Source organism: Aplosporella prunicola, assembly GCF_010093885.1.
Source record: "Aplosporella prunicola CBS 121167 unplaced genomic scaffold K452scaffold_21, whole genome shotgun sequence".
Taxonomy (NCBI): Eukaryota; Fungi; Ascomycota; class Dothideomycetes; order Botryosphaeriales; family Aplosporellaceae; genus Aplosporella; species Aplosporella prunicola.
In genome coordinates this window covers 739,336-759,578 of record NW_022983549.1, presented here as the reverse complement: position 1 = coordinate 759,578, position 20,243 = coordinate 739,336, and the positions used below count along the sequence as shown (strand labels likewise).

The 20,243-nt window shown below is 50.8% G+C and overlaps 7 protein-coding genes across 7 annotated transcripts; 3 read left to right on the top strand and 4 right to left on the bottom strand.

The window, feature by feature from the left end:
• Positions 1-2,257: 2,257 nt before the first annotated feature.
• On the bottom strand, positions 2,258-2,680 carry K452DRAFT_194004 (uncharacterized protein; the record flags this gene model as incomplete). Its single annotated transcript, XM_033535905.1, has 2 exons — positions 2,258-2,349; positions 2,440-2,680. Coding segments are annotated over 2 exons (333 nt in total), but the record flags the coding sequence as incomplete, so codon positions are not given.
• A 2,354-nt stretch (positions 2,681-5,034) lies between these two features.
• K452DRAFT_311131 (uncharacterized protein) lies at positions 5,035-6,285 on the top strand (the record flags this gene model as incomplete). The annotated part of the gene is made up of 1 exon (XM_033543395.1): positions 5,035-6,285. One exon carries the CDS (start codon positions 5,035-5,037, stop codon positions 6,283-6,285), a length of 1,251 nt encoding a protein of 416 aa, XP_033394914.1.
• Positions 6,286-7,291: 1,006 nt separating this feature from the next.
• On the top strand, positions 7,292-8,166 carry K452DRAFT_320792 (uncharacterized protein). Its single transcript, XM_033544350.1, has 3 exons — positions 7,292-7,526; positions 7,586-7,689; positions 7,745-8,166. The coding sequence occupies exons 1-3, from the start codon at positions 7,311-7,313 to the stop codon at positions 7,881-7,883; spliced, it is 459 nt and encodes a 152-aa protein (XP_033394913.1). The 5' UTR covers positions 7,292-7,310; the 3' UTR covers positions 7,884-8,166.
• Position 8,167: 1 nt separating this feature from the next.
• Positions 8,168-9,568, bottom strand: K452DRAFT_360896 (uncharacterized protein; the record flags this gene model as incomplete). Its single annotated transcript, XM_033546382.1, has 2 exons — positions 9,381-9,568; positions 8,168-9,333 (listed from the first exon to the last, which is right to left on the bottom strand). The coding sequence occupies exons 1-2, from the start codon at positions 9,538-9,540 to the stop codon at positions 8,168-8,170; spliced, it is 1,326 nt and encodes a 441-aa protein (XP_033394912.1). The 5' UTR covers positions 9,541-9,568.
• A 66-nt stretch (positions 9,569-9,634) lies between these two features.
• On the bottom strand, positions 9,635-11,547 carry K452DRAFT_255371 (GMC oxidoreductase; the record flags this gene model as incomplete). The annotated part of the gene is made up of 2 exons (XM_033538354.1): positions 9,635-11,258; positions 11,305-11,547. The coding sequence occupies 2 exons, from the start codon at positions 11,545-11,547 to the stop codon at positions 9,699-9,701; spliced, it is 1,803 nt and encodes a 600-aa protein (XP_033394911.1). The 3' UTR covers positions 9,635-9,698.
• A 1,421-nt stretch (positions 11,548-12,968) lies between these two features.
• Positions 12,969-13,746, top strand: K452DRAFT_232914 (uncharacterized protein; the record flags this gene model as incomplete). Its single annotated transcript, XM_033537268.1, has 2 exons — positions 12,969-13,306; positions 13,353-13,746. Coding segments are annotated over 2 exons (732 nt in total), but the record flags the coding sequence as incomplete, so codon positions are not given.
• Positions 13,747-16,462: 2,716 nt separating this feature from the next.
• On the bottom strand, positions 16,463-19,749 carry K452DRAFT_276271 (uncharacterized protein; the record flags this gene model as incomplete). Its single annotated transcript, XM_033539267.1, has 4 exons — positions 16,463-17,569; positions 17,620-17,641; positions 17,693-17,784; positions 17,846-19,749. 4 exons carry the CDS (start codon positions 19,747-19,749, stop codon positions 16,924-16,926), a joined length of 2,664 nt encoding a protein of 887 aa, XP_033394909.1. The 3' UTR covers positions 16,463-16,923.
• Positions 19,750-20,243: the final 494 nt, after the last annotated feature.

The following is a 20,243-nucleotide window of genomic DNA, read 5'->3' as shown; positions in this document are numbered from 1 at the left end:
GTCCTAAACGGACCGTCCGTCATAGTTTCCAACTGCATATAGACGTAAAACGAATCAATCAATCAATCAATCAATCGAGGGGGTTGATCCAGTGTGGGTCCGTCACGTGACCTCTATGCCACTTTTCTAACGACCGCTTTTCTACAACCTAATAGATATCTTCTATCTCGCAAAGCGGGCGCGATAAGTTCCTTGCCCTTGATCGCTCTGTAGGTTTGCTGTTGGCTTGCTGCTTTCGCCCTTGTGGACAGTAATCCCTTGTGGGCTTTGTTGTTTCCTTGGTCGACTAAGTCCCTACGGGGTGTATTCCCGTGCGGGCTTTCTGGGGTTGTGGTCTTAGTTCCCTTACGGCTTTGTCTAGCACGTGTCTGCTGGTGCCTTGCGGGACGCGGGCCCTTGTGGTTACTAAGCCCTTGTGGTCTCCAGGCCCGTGTGGGCCTTCTTCCTATAGGGTCTTCCCGACCCTGCGGGTTGATTTCCTTTGCGGTCTATAACATCAGACTACATATAGACGTTAAACGAATTAATTAATTAATTAAGGTAAATCCTTCGAACCTATTCACTCGCTAGGTAATTCTAACGCCTAGGCTAAAGAGGCCTCGTTACACGGGCCGTCTATTATAGTTTATAACTATATATAGACGTAAAACGAATTGATTAATTAATCGTAAGTATATAAATATCCGAGCGTAAAGACTTAGGGCCTAGAACTATAGAGCCTTACGTTTTAATAAACTCATACCCACCTCCCTCATCCCTAACCTGTACACGTACCTCCCCCGCAACCTTCTCCATCTCTCCCACCCGCTCAACCCTGCGATATTCATCCCTTAGCCCTTCGCTTATCCCGTGAAACAACACCGCTAGCGACGACCCTTTCCAACAGTTAATCCCCCCCCATCCCTCCTCTCTCTCCATCACCCTCGCCATCGCCGACGTCCTCCCCGCCTCTGCCCCTATCCATCTCTTCCCTAGTACCGCACTCTTCCAGATCGTCCCCGCCAAAAAGCCCACACTTAGCCCCAGTAGCGCGGCCGGATATGCCAAAAACACCCACTGCACCCCCACGCACGTCTCCGTCTTCCACACATCTCCTGCTGCGGGCGCGCTGCTGCTGCCCGCCACGCCATCGCGACGCATTTGCATTGTTATGCTCTCGGCGAGCGAAGCCCACGTTTCATTAATACTGGCCAGCGTCGCGTTCCCGTCGGCGTACACCTGCGCCATCCAGCTCGGCTCCGAATTGACCGGTAGCGCTTCGAACAGGCCGACGCGACCCGCGAGGAATGTGGGGAGATATGCCCCGAGATTTGCGATGGCGCTGAAGCTGAAGACGCACTCTGGAGGGACGAAGATGCCTGTGGCGCCGTTTCCGTCGGTGTTGCTGTTGCTGTTGTTGCTGTTGTTGTTCTTATTCTTGTCTGGGAGCAGGCGATTGTAGGTCTTGTTGGACATTGTGGGGAAGTCGGAGGCGTCGTAATAGTTGCCGTTGAGGAGACATGGCATCGGGATGGCGACGAATGCGTCGGTTGTGTTCTCTGGGTAAGAGCTTTCGTTGGACTGGGTCATTTCAATGGTTTGCAATAGCGTTTCAGTTGCTACACCTTCGTTGACTTCGGCTTTGTAGGTGTATATGCAAGGGCTGAGGTCGCATTCGACCGCCATGATATTGAACTTCTGTACCCATGATGTGTTGAAAGTGTTGTCGTCTTCCTTGAAAGTAAGACTCAGAATTTGTGTTCGAGAGAGCCCTTGGATATTGTTGGAGTAATAGCTTTCTGTAAACCAGTTGCTATTGTTCGTGTGCATTAGTAAGACTGTGCCCTCTGCTCCGGGGGGGGGCAAGGCTGATCCCAGAATTTAAAGTCCAATTGGACCCAGTCGGACCAGTCTGTTTAATCTTGTCGCTAACTCCACGACAACTGTGGCACATGCCAACAGATCTGTAGTTGGAAATGGAACAATTCCCTGTAGCGCATGTGGGGTCAATTCTAGAGTATGATTTCAGGACTCCTTGGTGTAAAGCTGCCTGCATCCCACCGTCTAAAGTGGAAACCCCTTGCTTAAAGGTCTGGCCGCCTCCGGTGTAGTTCCTAGTGCGTAAAATATACGCTTTTTCGTCGCTAACGGTCGTTTTGCATGAATGATACCGGATAATTTGCTGAATAAAGGGGTCGCTTGCCATGGCAAGAACTGTAATAGCTGCTCCAAGGGAGGGTATATGCTTTCCACGAAGCATAAGGAATAGCTTAACTGAGCCCCAAATACCACGACTTGCCTCGTCGAATTTAGAAAAATGATTAAGTGGACGGGGATCACTATACCAAAGCCATTTCAGCTGGCTAAGACCTATAACAATACTTATTAGTAAATATACTATCTTAGTATTTTAACTATCAAGCAGCCATCTTGGACGATGGTATAGATCTGGAAGCTAACCTTCAGCAATAGGAACCAACATCAAGCCTTTAAGTATAACGCCAAAAACTGATACGAGAGCGTTTACGGAGATTCGGTACGGCCATTTCGGGAGAGTTCGGCCGTCGTAGGTTCCAAGAGTGACGATAATTGCGACTAGAGCCAAAATAGCAGTGCTACTGGCCAAGATCTCGTAAAGCCACTGCGTCCGGATGAAGTTGAGGAAACCAAAGCTTCCCACCGAGGCTTTGTGAGGAACTCTTCTATCGAAAGAGCTAGAAGAAGCGGACTGTCCTTGTTCTTGTCCCAAGATTTGGTCATCGTGCGCAGTGGTATCATCTTCTGAGCTGAGAGAAAGAAGGCTCTGGCGTGCAGAGCTCTGGTCTGCCTGGGCAAGGCTTTCTGTATCATTGCGATGCCCCTCGGTTACTGTCTCATCTCGGTGACGGATAAGACCGGCTTCCATTTTGAGGAGTTGTGGAACTGTTTTCCAGTAGCGGATTTGAAGTAATTGCTACGTCGTCTGCAACAAAGATCTGGGGTCGGAGGCCAATTATTAATTGGGCTGCGAGTTGGGCTATCGTTGCGGCCTAAACGTTTAGAGACCAATCAACTCGACTGTGACGTTGTTTGCTGCAATTAGCAGGTTTCATTGCCTGTGGCTTGCGTCTGGCAAACTAACCCTCGTCATTCTTGCGTTTCAGGTGATGATCGGATAGGTCACCACATAAATCCTAAGAAAACAGGCAATAAGTGGCTGCAGTAGGAACCATATTATACGATGCGCTAAACGCCTCCCAGCGCCACTATCATAGGCACCGAGGCTAATAATAAACGTCAGCTTACGAAGCCGGGTAGACGTGCTCTATCATACAGCCCACGCTACCCGCAGGACTATGTTGGAAAGACCGCCTTTTTATCTGTTTCGCTGCTTCTCGTATAAACCTTTTCCTGGTATATGTGCTGTTAGTATCGACCAGAAGTCAACCGCTTCTCTTCCATGTGCCCGGGTTGCAGCAGCCAATCAGAACCCCCGCACGCCGCAGCTGCCCGGAGAAGCTTTGTCAAAGGACAGCGGAAATCATCACCGAATAGAGCGCTGAAGGCGTGTAGGCGGTAGTGGGAAGTAGCGGTGCTACGCGAGGCGCTGTACGCTTTCCCTATACTCCTATCGGAGCGCCATCCGTAAAGTTCCGCTACGGTAAACTAAGTACTAAACGCAGCCTGACGTACTACATGATGTACCTCCCAAGAAGAAACGTTGCCTTTATTGCCGAGAGCGTGCGACCGACGCAGGAACGCGTGGGGACGGACGGCAAGCCTCCGGAACACCTCTCTTCCCTATAACCTATTTCCATTCTAGAAGGTGTCTATTCTGCGTTTCTAGGCTTTAATTATAACCTCCCGCTCGATTCCATGGGGACAGGAAAAGACTAAATAGATCTCCCGCACCGGAACGCTTTTCCGCAGACCGACCTCCCGTACCCAGCGTCACTCGAGTGCACTGCACAACGCAACCATACGCATATAAAGACGTTCGCATCGTTGGGAAACGCTGTCCTTACTTTCGGTTTGGTGTTCTTTCTCTCTACTCTGCCCTGCGGCACGTAGCTCTTCAACGATGCAGGAACTGCTGCCGGATGCGGGTTGGGAAGAGCTGGGACTTACAAAACGGGCGTGCAGCTGGCGGAGTACAGAGATGGCGGAGGCGCCAAAGTTTTTGGCTAGGAAGCCGTAGTTTGGATGGTGAGTGGCGGTGGTGGTGGCGTTGGTCGGGCTGCTGTTGCCGCCGCAGGTCTGGGGCCTAACACGCCCATCCCACGTTCACCTACCTCGATCCGCATGGACAGAGCAATACGAACTGCATGCTTACCCCCATCCAATGCACACCGCTCTCACACGCCATATCACACGACCACTCGCATGAATGACCGTTCACTCTGTCAAGAAAAAATGCCATTAGTTTTTTTTTTTTTTTTTTTTTTTTTTTTTTTTTTTTTTTTTTTTTTTTTTTTTTTTTTTTCTTCGCACGTCGCTCTCAGGCGTCACGGAATCTTTAAATGATTATCCGGGCACTTTGGGCTACTGCGAGAGCTCAGAGGCGCCTATTGGATCGGCCGACGAGAATAAGAGGGCAAAGGGAGGGGTGGCGTGGGGGCTGTATGCAGGGGATGCAAAACTAACTGCCCAGCGCGCCATCCTGTCTGGCTTCAGCGGGCCGTACGACCGGTACCGCCCGTTCACCCCTCCACTGCGTGCTGTGGTGCAGCCTTCCGACGCTTCGTCTTCCTCTGCAGCGCTTTTTTTCTCCCTCCAACCTCAGTAGTCATTCAAACCAAATTTTCGCCCCCAAAAAAGTCGTTGGTGCGTTAGACCGCGAGCTCAGCCCCAGCCAACAGTGGATTCCCCTGGAAAACTCAATCGTGCAGCACGCTAGGTACCAAGTTCTTTTAGCTGCTGACCACCCCGCAGTTAAGGTTTTACATGTATTATGTCGCTTAACTACGGTGTCGCCCGCTTTTGGGCAAGTCAAAATCATGCTAATGCTCCGGCGGCAGCCGCTGGCCCGCTGCTGATGGCCTTATAAGCCGGCTAGCCCAATACAACGAATACTCCATGTACAAACGTGCGAAAATGAAGCTCTCTTGGCTGCTTCTTGCTTTCTGCTTTCATCTCTCAGCCGGCTATCTATCGTCAAACTCCACAGAGGTTTCTTCCGAATCGTTGGACAGCACAACGACAGTAACCTTAACCAAGACTCGCCTCACTTCTATTGTCGTAACTCGGACTAATTCGACCACCATCACCACTCCCTCCACTGTTACGCCGAGCACATCTAGCATCACCCCATCCATTACGAATACCTGGACGGGCAAAGACTCTACCGACATAGCCTCTGTCCTCAGCTGTTATGCGGAGAAATCTAACTACGTCACAAGATATGACAGCTGGTTCTCAGCGAATCAAAGGATCTTTGAAAGCACCTACACGGCGCTAACATCGATATGGGTGGGAAATACTAGCAGACACGCCTCTACACTCTGCGACGGCTGGCCGCGAGCACCAGGTTCAGGCTTAGCCTATGTCCCACAGACAGAGTCTATACTATTTACTAGCGCTCCCTCCTATCCGGGCCCTACACCAACATGCCAGTATAACTACCACGGGTGCGACCTATTGGTGTCATCATATAACGAAGAAGAGAAAACGCGAAGTCCCACCAAGGAAGCACAACGAGCCCCTAATTGTGTCTTGGATACTTCGGATTGTCTGATTCCCGCCGGTCGCCTGAGCTGCCGCCTCGATGCCGGCCATGTCCGGTTACTCTACTGGGACGAATCAAAAGACCCTTCAGCTCTCTGCACCACCGACACTCACACCACCGACACTCACCATATTACGTCTCCACCCCCTACTCCGGTCGAACCCGTTACTACTGTCTTCGAGGGCTTCACCCTTACCTCGCCTACTGTTTACCTTTCTTTCGAGTCTCTCTACGCCAACCTATGCCTTGGACAGTATACCAAAACCATCATCGGCGTGCCGCCTAACTCTCTTTCCAGTATCCACTTCAGCAATTCACCCAGAATGACTACCCTTCCAGTAACCATAACCGATTTTAACTACCCTGTGCCCGCCTCCGCATACACCGGGATGGTTGATTGCTGGCCTTCTGACTGGCATGGCCTACGCAAGGACAGTTGCGCTACCATTTACGACGAGGACTACTTGCCCCATCTCGTTCTCCCTACAGATATTGCCCTGTTTACTGGCCTCGACCCGCGATTGGCGAATTGCACCAAACTTACCTGGCGTAAATACGTCTTTGATCCACCTCAGTCGATGAAGAGAGCCGACCACTTGTAGCCAAGAAGATAGCCAACGACCTGCTCCCTATCCGAAACTTAAGTCTACCAGTGCAACCCGGACGGTGTGTCGCGCCAACATCCCATGGTCTCAGCATTTCAGCGGATCGAATGACTGACAACCTTTGCCTGCTTGACAGTCAAGCTGCGAACGACGGTTCGCTACGAGTGCTACCACTCCAGATAAAGACTCGCAAATGTGTCTACCTAGCTGTATATAGAGACTTTCTAAGACGTAAAAGCATGTATCGTACCCTAAATAGCTCCAAACATTGCCTGAGCGCCTTCTACAGTGCCACATGATCAGGGCAAAAATCAGCCAAAAGACTACAAGTTACACTAAGAGGAACGACAGGACGGTCCTAGCGCATTCGTAAGCTGCGAGGAGTCGCCACGATGAACTCGGCTATGAGCCTACGTGCTTTATCTAATGGAGCTGCCCTCCAAGGCACATAGCTAACGGGAGATGCCACAGATGGATGTAATCACCGCCGCCACTACCGCGCTTTCGCCCGTTTCTCCGGCCGCGAACAGAAGCATAAGCCCAAGCCCGTCAAGTACCTTACCGTGAGGCCCGGTACCGTGTTCGGCGACGGGACCGTCCGCCAGGGCATCATCGGCTTAGATAACGCCAGCAAGCTGGCCAGCTTCTTTCTACTGCAAACGAGCTCGCGCCCGGCTCCGTTCCCGCGCCCCCGATCACTACGGTTCCCGCCATCCGCGCAGCACACTCTCTAGCCGTAATTGCTGCAATTTTTGCTGCGTTCGCTACTACTGCTGCTGCTGCTGCTGCTACGACGGATTACTTTTATCCAAGCGAGGTCACACCGATCTACCTGCTGTCAGCACCCGTAAGCAGCCTAATACATATACGAACTAAGCTGTATACTAGGTTACTTCTCGTTTAAGGGTAACTTCTCGTATATGCGAGGTGCTGCTTAGCGCGGAGAAGAGGTCTAAATATAAATATGGCAAGCTCTTCGGCGCATTTATTCATCGAATTGTCTACAATCCATCAATTCAACGATGTTCCTTACCACCATTCTCAGCACGCTTGCCCTGCTCCCTGGCAGTGTCCTGTCTGCCGAATTCAACTTCACGGATGTCTACTACTGGCGACGTCAGAATATCAACAACCAGGAATTCCAGGTCTGGGAAAACAACAACCCCCTCAGCAATGAAACTGGGGCATGGTGCCATGTGTCGTTTTCTGACACATTGTTGAACTGGCCGACGGATTATGTATAAACTGCACTTGCTCCGAATATACAGACGATACCTACTAACAGTATCGGATCCAGATACCTTGTGCCGATTCGACTAGCTGGGACTGGTACGTTGTCAACTGGACACATGAAAACTTCACTTTTGAGATACGGCATAACTTCACCGACTCAAGCACTCAGTAAGGCTCTTACTAAGGTTTACTCTTGCGGTCGTAATTACTGACTATTCCTCAGGACATTTCACCAGAGATTCGCACGCTTCGTGGAAACAAACTACACCGAGTGTCAAACCGATCTAAGGGGCACCACTAGCTGCACTTTCCCGTCCGGGGTTGCAGAGGTTTATGACGAGAAAATTACGCCCTTACCGTAATGTAGAGCCCTTTTCGGATAGCTCTATACGAGGCACGAGTGTAAACAGGGGGCAAGGAGCAGAACAATAGGCTGAGATTACTAAGAGACGAATCCTTGAAGAGGATTCGTAGGCCTGGGTCGCACGTAAATACCATGTAACCCGGGCGAGAATGCCATGACTATGGAGGCTGCTATCTACCCAAGGCTTTGTGGCCTGACAAATGTCTTGTTGAGAACTACAGTTGATTTAGCTATAAAAAGCATTTTTCTTGCGTAAACATCTGATTTTCGTAGAATCTACTCTTACACATTGGGCTTAACTCCCATCTTGCGTAAAACTTTAGCTCTTCTTTCTTCTACCCGCTTTACATCCTCATCCGATCCCGGCCAGAATTGCTGCCTTAATCCAACCGGTACAGTTTGAATTGGACTGAATAGGTTGATCGGTTGGCGTTGCAGAAGAGTTTCCTCATCAGGACTCCAATAAACTTGGCAGCTGCCAGTACGCGATTTCTTAGCCATCTTCCTTAACCCAAAAAGAAGTAACTCTGTCTCGAGGATTGCCTTCGCTGAGAATTTTGCAAACTCCTTATGCCGATGATCCATCGTAAAAATTCTATGCCCATACACTCTGTGCATGTCAGTTGGGATCCCATCAACCGTCTCCCTGTGGGGATCCTGCGCATAGTTTAAGGACATGGGTGAGCGGTTAAACCAGAGGTCCGCTCGTCTCAATTTTTCTTTGTAAAACGTCTCAGGGGACCAATTCTGCTGCTCGTGCTGTGAACTCAACGGTCGAATAGACCCGAACCGGTCTGGGCGGGTGCCGAACCCGCAAAAGTGTACATTTGAATCCCCAAGGCGCGTATCTTCTCCTGGCTTTGCTGGCGGAACTACTCTTCCTGATGGTGCAGTCTTTTTGGGTCGTCCTTTAAAATCCTTCGGGGGAAAAAGCATTTGGGGTAGGTATGGCTTCTCCAGCCTTTGCCGTACGAGCGAACGTGTGGGCGAACGATACTGGCTAGTGTCCGCGTCGACCGGGTGCTCAACAATAACATCAAGCCCGTGTAATTTGTAGCGTATCGCTCGGCAGTGTACGTAACTGTCTTCCCATCCTGGCTTTGGTTCAGTGAATTCTTCCTGCATTGCCGTGCGTTCCCAGGGTTTTTCGACATCCAAGCTCATCAATGCGGTATTTCCCACCATCGAGACATTAACTTTGAAAGCCTCAGGTATGGTGCGGTATTGGTTAGACTGAATCAATTCCATCAACTTCTGTAAGAGTGCACTCGTGGTTATAAAGAACACGTCGCTGAGATTATATGCCGGATTGGTTATTGCAAGTGCAGTGAGCATCGGCGTGAAATGACATTCTCTCAACAGCGGATCCCGCGAGGTCACATGCCGTACACGCGGGAGCAAAGGAGTATTCCGCGGTAGCGGCTTCCTGGCCCAGTTTGGGGGTGTTCCTGATACCTTTAGCTGGCTTTCAAACTAGATCTCCCTAGAGACTTACCTGGAACATAGAGCGATTCGCCATCTTTACCGACGTTGAATGAACAAATCTGCTCATGAGCAAGCCGCAAAGGCTTCAGAGGCGTATCCCATTCAAGTGCGTCGAACCGAAGTTTTTTAACATGAAAGCTTAGCGAGTTTGCCAAGCGCTTTTTCACCATGCTGTTGTTTGGCAGTTGGGTGAGGTGCCGCTGCGACGACGTGAAGGCAAGCGTTTGTGATGTGATGGTCTGTGCAGTATCACGTGGTGATCCTCGTGAACTTTGATTACTCAGCGCCTAGCTATCTCTTTGAACAAAACGCTTACTTCTACTCTTCATCAAGCATTGTCTTTTCTTATCATGTCGGCAGCTTTCTCGGCGACGGCATAGACGCTGGACTGAATGTTTCCCCTCGGTATCAACGGGAAGACGCTCGCATCCACAATCCGCAAATTTCGTGTCCCATGGACAATCAGTTTCTCGTTGACAACTCCACCCTCTTCCTTTGGCATCATCGCGCATGTTCCACAGCTGTGGTAGTTGGAGATAACAGTCTCCTTTGCAACCCTCTTCGCTTCCTCTAAATCAGCAACCGGCTTGTCATTGTGAATGCAACGCCCGCCCTTTTTCAATAGCGGCGCCATCGGGTCCGTGGCCATCAGCTTCTCGACCCACAGCAGGTGCCGAGCAGTGATTTCCATATCGATTCCATTTCTGTAGTAGCCGGAGTCGACGGTTGGCAGGTCCGTTGGGTTTGTCGAGTTGATATGAACAGATCCACGGGAGAAGGGATGGTTGAGCACGACGATTATGCTCACGTAGTTCCCGTCCTCTGGCATGCCAAAGATTCCTTTCGCAAGCGGGCCGGCCTTAGACGCCAACTGGAGTGGCACAAAGCTGTACTGGCCGGAAGCTTCCCTTGGCATGAGCAGCATTTCCTTGAGAAGCTCTTCCCTTCTGCTACTTTTCGGCAAGTATTGCTTGAGAAGCTGTCGAGTGTCTTCTTCCGACATGTCCACCACCGGCATATACGCAGAAAGGAATGACACCTGACCTAATGGCCCAGCCTTTGCAGTCTGATACGCTTCCATAGCAGCAGCAGCGACTTCGGGGATCCGCACCATGTCACCAGAGGGTTGTCCATCGGCAACTTCCCAGCTCAGAGGGCACAGTGCATGGTCTTGGTAGTTTTCTCCAACACCGCTGTTCTCAATGAGGACCTTTATTCTTTTGGGCTCCAATATTTCCGGATTCCCAATACCCGAAAGCTCAAGAATCTGAGGGGACTTCATAGCGCCAGCAGCCAGAATGATTTCTCTACTAGCTTTGACTTTGCGCTGTACACCATCTTTGCCGGTTATGAGAACTTCGGTTGCACTTTCCCCTTCCATAACTACCTTTTCAACAAGAGCTTCGGTGACAACGCGGAGATTTGGGCGCTTGGCTACTTCTTCGTTGTAATAAGCAGAACCGGCGTGACTGCGCGTCTTGGTGGCAGGATCGATAGTACCGCCAGCAGCGAAGGGTCCTATGGCGAGTCCTTCGATGGGATCTCCAGTCAACTCGTAATTGTGGGCTTTGAATGCGGGGGTCCAAGCCTCGTGGTACGCCATGTAATCCGTACCAAAAGTGGCATGAATTGGACCATCTCCGCCTTGAAGTTGCTCTTTGACTTCGATTCCAAGTTGAGTCTTAACTTTGTCGGAGGGCGCGTGATAGGTGTGGAATTTCCGAAGATACGGCGCAAAGGAGTCCCAATCCCAGCCTGGGTTTCCCAGCTTTTCCCATGCATCAAAGGTTACTTTGCCTGGATAAACGAGCATCCCCAGGTTGATAGCAGAGGATCCGCCAAGCGTGCGGCCCATGGAATGTCCAATGACTCTGCCATCAAGGCTTTCCTAGTATTAGTTAGTTCATGATCCTGAATCCGGTGGACAACATTACCTGCGGCACACTCAGAAAACCCCAATCAAAATCCGGGTCGTTGTATATTGAAGGAGCAAGGCCGGGTATAGTAATTCTTTGATCGTCCAAGCGATTTGCTCCCGCCTCGAAAACAACAACGCGCACGCGAGGATCTTCTGTAAGCCTTGAGGCTACGACGAGCCCCGAGGTGCCTCCACCTACGATAACATAGTCATATGACTCGTCAAGAGAATCGGTCGAAGAAGTGTTAACAGAAGACATGTTTCACAGTTTGAAGTGATATGGTGGGAATACAGAGCCGGCGCCTTACTGATATACTTTTATACGGCGTCCCGAGCTGCTGCGCCGGGGCCAATCTAAGATCTGATCATAAAGTTGCTCCTGCCTGGTCTGGAAACCGAGAAGTGCCGGATAGCATCCCGCGCGGTAAATTTGGGGGCCAAGAATGCTGTCACGATGATTTTGGCCCCCACCCTCTCATAGATCATTCCATGGGGGCAGTGTTCGAAGTTGCCTGGCCGAAAATTTGGCCCGCGGGAGTCCGGTCTGCTGTAGCCGCAGCCTGCTTTGTCGGGGGCTACCGAAAGGGCTACTAATAGCCTCTTCATGCTAAGCTTTAATATTAAGGGGAGTAGGATGGCTGGGAACGTGTTAGTGGTGGCGATAGGTGGCGAGGTAAGCATATTTAGGTAATAAGTCGGCGTCTTAACAGAGTTTGGTTGTTGTATTCGTTCAACACCATGCTAAGCCTTCGTGGTCTTACCTGTGCGTTGCTAGACTGTTAACTGGGCCAGGCGCAGCCCGTTTTAGTGTAAGGTTAGCGTGGGGTTACGGACGCGGCGTCTGGCCCGGTGGGCTAAGCGGGCCAGGCTATTTTGAACACCGCATGGGGGCGGTTTGTGTTGTAAATCCTCACCATCTGCCGGCTACGCCGGCAATCTGTATGTTCGGATTTATCTCATCCCGAATCTGCACCCCCAATAGTAGAGATATGGGGCGAAAATCGCAAACGGGAAGTAAGCGCCTAGGGGCGATATAGAAACAGACCTTCCCCGGGGGCGAGATTCTGGGTATATGCCTCCGCGGACGGAAGATTCTGAGAGCTCCAGCCCCTTCGCGAAGTTATATGCGATCCTACGTCGGAGGATAACTGAAAATGATATATAAACCACGGTTCCACTGTGAGGCTCTCCAGTTGACGATTTTCCGTAACTGAAACAACATGACTTGGTATGGCCTCGAGAATCGTGCTGCTCGCGACATGTTCGTCACCTACGTGGTGATAGGAATGTTAGCCTTTTTGTCACTCATCGCCCGGTTTTGGTGCCGACATGTGAAGGGGGTGCAACTTTCCCTTGACGATTATCTCGTTACGATCTCAATGGTATAGACTCTCTCAAATTGTATTGAACAATCTCTTACCAGCATTCAGGCTATTATATGCGTATCTGTCGCCCTTGTTACTATGAGTATGATTCGTTCTTGGGATGTCTATCCTTTCAGGCTGACATTTATCGCAGTGGCGACATACGGTGGTGTCGGTAGACATTTCGGAGATATCCATCCGCCGTCTGCACAACAATTAACCCTAAAGGTTAGCATATCAAGACAGTATCTTAGGATGCTCTAACAAATTCTAGCTCCTGATACCATGCCAGGCTTTATACGGCATCTCTTTAGGTTTGATCAAGACTTCGCTCATGGTCCTTTATCTTCGGATATTCGGCAAGATTGGACATATCCGAATTATCATCGCGGTCGTCATGGTGATAGTGTGGGGCTGGGCATTCAGCATCGTCATCGAAGGGTTCCTTCTTTGCCGTCCACTAGCCTTCAATTGGGACCAAACACTTCCGGGCGGCGTATGCGGAGACCGAAATGCGGCATTCGTTGCAGCCGGAGCATTAAACATGATTACGGACGTCATGGTTCTTGTTCTGCCCATACCATACATCTGGGCACTTCAAGTGCCGGCATCGCGCAAGTTTGGTCTTTGCCTGATCTTTTGCCTCGGCTTGTTGTGAGTACCCCCAGCCGACATGTCCCATCCGTACTAACTATATCAGTGTCAGTATCGTGAGCATAATACGTATGGATAGTCTGGTCAAGTTGGACCTTTCCGACGTGACGTATAACATACCCAATGTTCTAATGTGGAGCGTCATCGAACCCGAGCTGGCTCTCATTGGCGCTAACCTGCCACTGCTTCGTCCCCTGTTCGCAAGAGTATTCGATCAATTCGCTTCGACTCGCGACCAGTCTTGTTCGCGTCCTTCCCGTCTAAGTAATAAGCATCGATTCGGAAGTCTGAGCAATCGGGGTTGGTATGCTATGGGCGCGGTAAAGAAAGATGTTTGTCAAACTGGCGCCTCACAGGATGACTTGCAATCTTTGGAGTCGAGTGTTGGCATCGTGGCTCATACTACAAAAGCTAGCGGGACTAATTTCGATGCTGAATAAAAGAACCATTTTTAAGTGTACTTCGTGAGTTGCATTGCTGTGGCTTGTTAACGACCCGGAAGCATGTTCTTAGCACCTCAAAATCACAAAGCGGAACGAAAAGGAATTCTACTTTACACTCTAGCAAATATGTCTATCTTCTTCCGGGCGGTCAATGGAGTTCGTGTTCGCCAAGCTCGCATAGAAAGCCCTGACTTTCTCATGTGCGACTACTTTCATTGAATGGAAGTTGAGCACCTGCAAGCCGTCCATGTCCGTCGCACGAGACAATGCGACATACGCCTGCCCCTTCTCGAAAACACGGTGTAGGTCCACTTGTAAAAAGTCCATGGTCTGGCCCTGGGACTTGTGAATGGTGAGTGCCCAGGCAAGGATAAGCGGGACCTGCGAGCGCACTGCCAGCTTTTCCACCACGTAGTTCTTGTCAATAAACACGTATTTGCTTTTTTTCTGATTTTCATCGCCGGTTTGCTTTTTACGATGCTTTTCGACATCCCATTCGACCCGGTGGCATAGCCTGATGGTCCTGTGGATATATTGGCCGTGTTTGGTTGAGAACACTACTAGGGGGAAAGGCTCTGAGCCAAACTCTTCGATCAACTTCGATAAAAGCCATTTTTCTTTTGACGGAGTCAGCAAATTCTTGTCTACCGTTACGGCCGTCATCTTTTCGTCCTCGCTTGACGTTTCTTTCTTTTCTGGTGTCTCTCCGCTCGGCATTGTTTTAAGGAATTCCAGTATGTCTTTTTCGTCGCTATGCCAAAATTCCCTCAAGCTCATGAAGCCAATAACTTTTCCTAATGAACCATTGGCAAGATTGTCACCGGTGTTTTTGATTAACATGACTTGAGCACCTCTTTTCAGATCAAGAGTCTTTGGTGCTGGACAGTTTGACAGAAGCCTGGAGCGTATAGTCTCGTCCTCGCATGAGCCGTCATCTTTTGCACTATATGTGTAAATTTCTCCAGTAAGTTGATCCATCTTTAATGTGTTTTCTCTGTTAACTTCGGAGCGCAAAGGAAACAGCTTTGTGGGATCAAGACTGTCCCTTTTCAAAGGCCTATCCAAACTTTTGAATGCCTCAATCGAGTTTTGCGAAAGCCGACCATCTCTTGTCTCGTTCAACATCTTCGTAAAGGCTGTTTCCCTCTGTCTGTAGATGTGGGTCAATCCGATTTTGGTTTTCACAGCTTTTGGCCATGTAGCGGCCTCGAAACAAAACTTTGCAGTTTTTTCCGATGACACGGGTGGTAGTTGAAAAAAATCGCCAGAGATGACTAGTTGGATGCCACCGAATGGGAGGTGATTCTGGCGTATTATTCGCGCAATTAGATCCAGCTGGTCGAAAAGATCGCCATCAATCATAGACACTTCGTCGATAATCAATACCCGAGTCATCCTCCAGCGTCTAGAGGCCCTGAACGATCGGAGAATTCTCTGGACGATGGTCTCCAGAGGCGCATCTCCGGGACCAATGCCAGCCCATGAGTGTAGAGTCCTGCCGTTTATGTGCAAGGCGGCAATTCCAGTTGATGCGGTTATCCCGATAATGTTATCCAGAAAATCCGTCTGCACAACATGCTTTATGCCACGCCGCTCGTACTCTTCGAAATACTTCGCGTGCAGTTTTGATATAACTTCCCTGAGAAGAAAAGATTTACCAGTACCAGCCGGGCCCGTGAAGAAAACACTTTCCCCTCGATCCACTATGAGCCTTAGTACATCCTGCTGTTCCTCGCTGAGAGTCTCTCCCGACGGGCTTTTATCTGGTTCCTGCGAGTCCGCAACGTTTGCTTGCTGTTTCTCGCGGAGCTCGCGGAGAAGACTCTCTTCCAACAAACTCTTTTCTTGTTCCTGCGAATCCACATCGTATACTTCTTGTGGTTCGTGTGTAATTTGCAAAGCGTCCGCCAGTGTTTTCTTCTTTGGCCTGCCTCGCTTTCGCTCTACCGCCTGCTGTTCGAATGTGTCTGGAAAAACATCCAGCAATGATTTCCTTTTCGGCCTTCCTCGCTTTTTGTTGCCCTTCCCAGTGTGTTTATGGCGAACCAAGAGCTGTGCCGGGCCGACAAGATTGATGGTCGTGGTGGACGGGAATCGTGGTGTGAGATGGTTCGATCCGTGCGCATTACGAGACGGCGGGTGTAGAAGACCGGTACAGGTATGGATTCGTCTTCGGGAGAAGGCAGAGGGCGCAAGTCGAGTGATGGCGATTCGGCTGTTAGCCAATGTCTTGGAGGAGCATGCTAAGCTGTAGTTGAACGAATGCGACGCAATTGAGGACAATGAGCGCGGCGTTGGCGTCATGACGCCAAGGCCGAGAGAATGCGCGACAGGCTGTCAGCACCGTGGAAACAGGGGCGTGGAGGATGGCGGTTGCAGAGGGACCTAGGTAGCCGTCGTGAACTAACGCGGATCGGATCAAGCTCGGTTGCGCGTGTGCGCGCCCGGGCGCGTCTCGCCGCGTCACGCGTCATCATCATCATCGGTGGACGGATGTTCTGCTCTGCCCAAGGTCGTACATTCTTTCTTGGCCTTTGCTATCCAAACGCTTCTCACCGAAATATCGATTGACCTTTCCAGCATCTGGAGTCCTTTTGACATTTGGTCTTGGTCGCGGAGAATATGTATGACGTTCTTCCCAAGATGCAACGGCTAATCGAGTTCGCTTTCCTTCTGGAGGTGTTCGCACACTTCAAAGATCTTTTCTAGCATGCCCTTTTTTTTTTTGCCATTATTCGAGAATATGCCGCAGGCAGATTTCTATCTGTCGAATTTGGAACAGGTCAGCATACTGTCACTTGTTCCGTTCTTTGCTGTTTCGATATCTGTTCCTTGCGCTTGTCCCAAGCTTTCCACTTTGGAAATCTTCACTAAGAGCTTCTTTTCAAATATTGAGTCCGGATCGATTACAAAGGCAACCCACCACCCCCAAGGCAAGCGAGCAGGATGAATCCAAAAACCAGTTGCATTAGATGTAAGCTTATCAGATTAGCCTGAGTGGGCACTTTCTCCTCAAGGTTGTTTTTTAACTGATTGCCAGTATGACTGTGCCAAGAAGATACAAATAGACTGATGACTCGAATACATACAGGTACATAATCAGAGAAGTATACAAAAGCCAAACTTCGGGAAAGTTTATTGAACCAAGGTCCGATTTACCGCTGTGCACAAGGCTCAAGCCGGCGCAAACTCCACCTTCGCCGACTCGCTTCCCAACGGCAACACCCATCCGCCCCTCTGCTGCTCCAGCCCTGTCGTCGTAAAGTTGATAGATCCAACACCATCCGCCGTCTGCTCAAACTTCACCAGCGCCGATTCTGCCGCGACGTCACCCTGTGCCACACTGACCGTGACCTTGTTCGACGCCGTGGCATATGTGACCGTGTCGATGACACCCGCATCAATAGAGACGTACAAGCCGACCGGCGCGACAAAGACCCTCCTGCGGGCCGAGTCCAGTGGCTTGACCGTCACTGTGCCGTCGTCACTGCTGATGACGTTGCCACCAAACGAGAGCCAGCCGTACACATCGTGCTGGACAATGTAAGTTGCGGCACCGAGAGCATGGCCGAGGAAGTTGGGACCGTAGTCACCGCTGTAGTCGTCCCATTTCAGGGTGTCGGGGTAGGAGTGGAATGCGGCGGAGGCAAAGCCTTCCTCGTCGATGTTGGTGAGCGGACCTTGGTTGCCGCCGTAGCCGACTCTCAGGAGGTAAAAGTTCGAGGGCTCGTTGCGGAATTGCGAGAGGAGAGGCAGCGAGTTGAGACCAGAGCCGTAGTGGTGGATTTGGCGTTCAATGCGTTGGAGCTTGGCTCCGTAACTGTGAAATTTGTAAGCAAGATAGCATTTAAACATGGACGGTCATCATACATGAAGTCCCAGTATCTCCTCCCTAAAACTTGTCAGCTAAATTTACTGTATTGTGTCTCAACATTTTGCGTACCGTTTCCATTCCAGCCCCAGTGTGCCACAGTAGGCATGTACCCCATGATGGAACTGACTGCACTCTTAGCGAGCTCTGTATCGCCAAAGTAGCTGAGGGGTAATTAGCAACTCATCCAATATGAGAAAATGCTGAAGCCAACGGAGAACTTACTTGGCCCAGTAGTAAACTCCCTCCTGTCCAGTAGAGTCCCAGGCCTGCTCGCTGCCGAAAGGATCATCCTGACTGGCCCAAAGTTCTGCGCGCTGTTGCATGTCTCCTTTGAGCTTCGTCGCTTCCGTTTCATATCCCTCAGCGCCCAAGTCCTTGAGCAGCTCACCAAACACCGTCTCGCCCATAAGACCAACATCCCGGTATCCGACTCCATTTGCCTCGGCCATGTAGGTGACGGTGTGGTACGCTTGGAGCAAGTAGTACGTGGCGTTTTGCTGCGTCAAGAGTTCCGGATACGCCCGACCAGCACGATACAACGACCAATATAGCGCTGTGACGTGGACATAGTCGTATGCTCTATCAACTGCGTAGGCTGCTTCCTTGTTCCAAGATGTCCAGCTGGTCCAATCGATATCAGAGCTGTAGGCGTAGTCGATCTGCTCGGGGTCGTAGAAGAATACACTCTTGCGGACGCCGTAATCAGAGACCTGCAATGTGCCATTGACGACTTCTGAGACGAAAGTCTCAAGAGTGCTGATTTCGGACTTTGAAGGTTGTTCTGACTGCTTCATAGCGGCAGCAAGCCAAGAACCGGCACCTCCTTCGTCACTAATCCCGGCCATCCATACTCTAGCGTCCTGGGTGACGATTTCATCTACAGAACGATCGTACGTAATGATCGAGTGGGCACGTCCGAACGGATCTGATTCGTCTTCGAACAGTTGCTTCGTGGTCAAAAAGTTACCCAAGTCCTTAATAACTTCGGGAGCAGGTTTAGTTATGCGGTAATGGACGGTCTGCGTCTTTCCGTTCTCGTACTTGATGTCCAGTCTCACTCGGCCCCAGGCACTCTTCGACGGGGTAAGACTGTATTCAGCCGCGCCGTCAAGGGAACGAGGCTCGCTGATCTCAAAAGCGTCGGCAGGGGTCGTGGTGAGAGACGACACAGTCCAGTTGGTGTGCAGGAAGAGCTTTCCGACCACATCGGTGGGCAAAACATAGCCGGGTATGCCAACGGCCACAGGCTGATCGACGCCAATGACAGTGTCTTCGATTTCTGGGATTGATGGTGCCAAAGAGAATCGCAGCCCGACCGTGATGTTCTCTCCAGACTTCAGTGTAACAGAAGTCGGCTCGTTCCATGGATCGACGCCGCTCCACTCGTTCTCTGCCCATGCTTTGGTGTAAACCTGCCACTCGTAGTTCCCTTCATAAGTTTGCGATTGGTAGTATACGAAGCCGTACTCCTCCGGGAGGAATCGCCAGGCTTCAAACTTGGTCTGGTCAGTCAATGGCGTGACGACAAGAGCGGGACCAGTCCCCGAAAGGCGCGTGGCTTGAACATATCCTGAGTGGAGGCCAATGTAAGGATCCAGGAGAACGCACTTCTCTCGCGTATCCACGGCGGAGCGGTTCGTGAAGATGTTGTTGAACTCAATGGGAAATCCCAGACTGCCAATTTCCACATCGTCGTTCGCGACATTGCTGAGAGTGAATCGGAGACCAAGATCACCGTCAACATCGATCCACTCCCGTGTGGTGTCCAGGGTGGAACTCGGTTCACTGAGGACGGGATTCAAATTTGCCGCGGCGATAACATCCTGGGCGTTGATCTTCTCGACCGGGGTTCGACTCGCGGCGGTGTTCCCATCCTGCCACGCCTGGCTGCCAACACGATAGCGGAAAGTCAGGTCACCGGTATGATAGTTCCCTTCGGAATTTCGAAGCGAGAAGACATCCGAAGGCGAGAAGTCGAAGTCCGGGTTCGAAGCAGGTCGAAGTGACTCGAGAACTTGCGAGCCGTCTGCCAAGGCTCCCTTGAAGTTTGTGGTGGAGAACTCGGCTTGAGCCGAGACTCGGCAGGCGAGGCTGACCAGAATGGTTTGCAGATAGCTGACCCTCATGATTGGTCAGGTTCGACGTGAGCAACCTGAGATCTGGATAACCACCAGCAGCGGCCTGCTTAAATACTGGGCGTGCCTGTAGCATCGTGAGAGGCCGTGTAGATCTGCTTCGCTTAAACAAACCCCGCATGACGAGTGGATACGAAACATATTAATCCGGTACATGAGGCTTTAAAGAATCCCACCAACGGGAAGACATGCTGAGAGGCCAAACGAGGCGTCCCGTTTGTCGTGCGAAACCCCCTGTCATGACCAGGGCTTTCCATTACAAACGGCTTGAATCTGCAGACGACGGAGATTAAAGTATCGACAAAGGGCGAAAATCGCAATGCGGCAGGAGGTTAGGCAGGCACAGCACGTTGTATGGCTTACTGTCCTGCGGGCCGCCGGACACTAGCTGCGGATCCGGGGACGCCACTCCGGCCATCAATTCTTCCTCGTAACGCCACCTGACTGCTCCAGCAAAGTCACTACGGAATGATGTACATAGTACC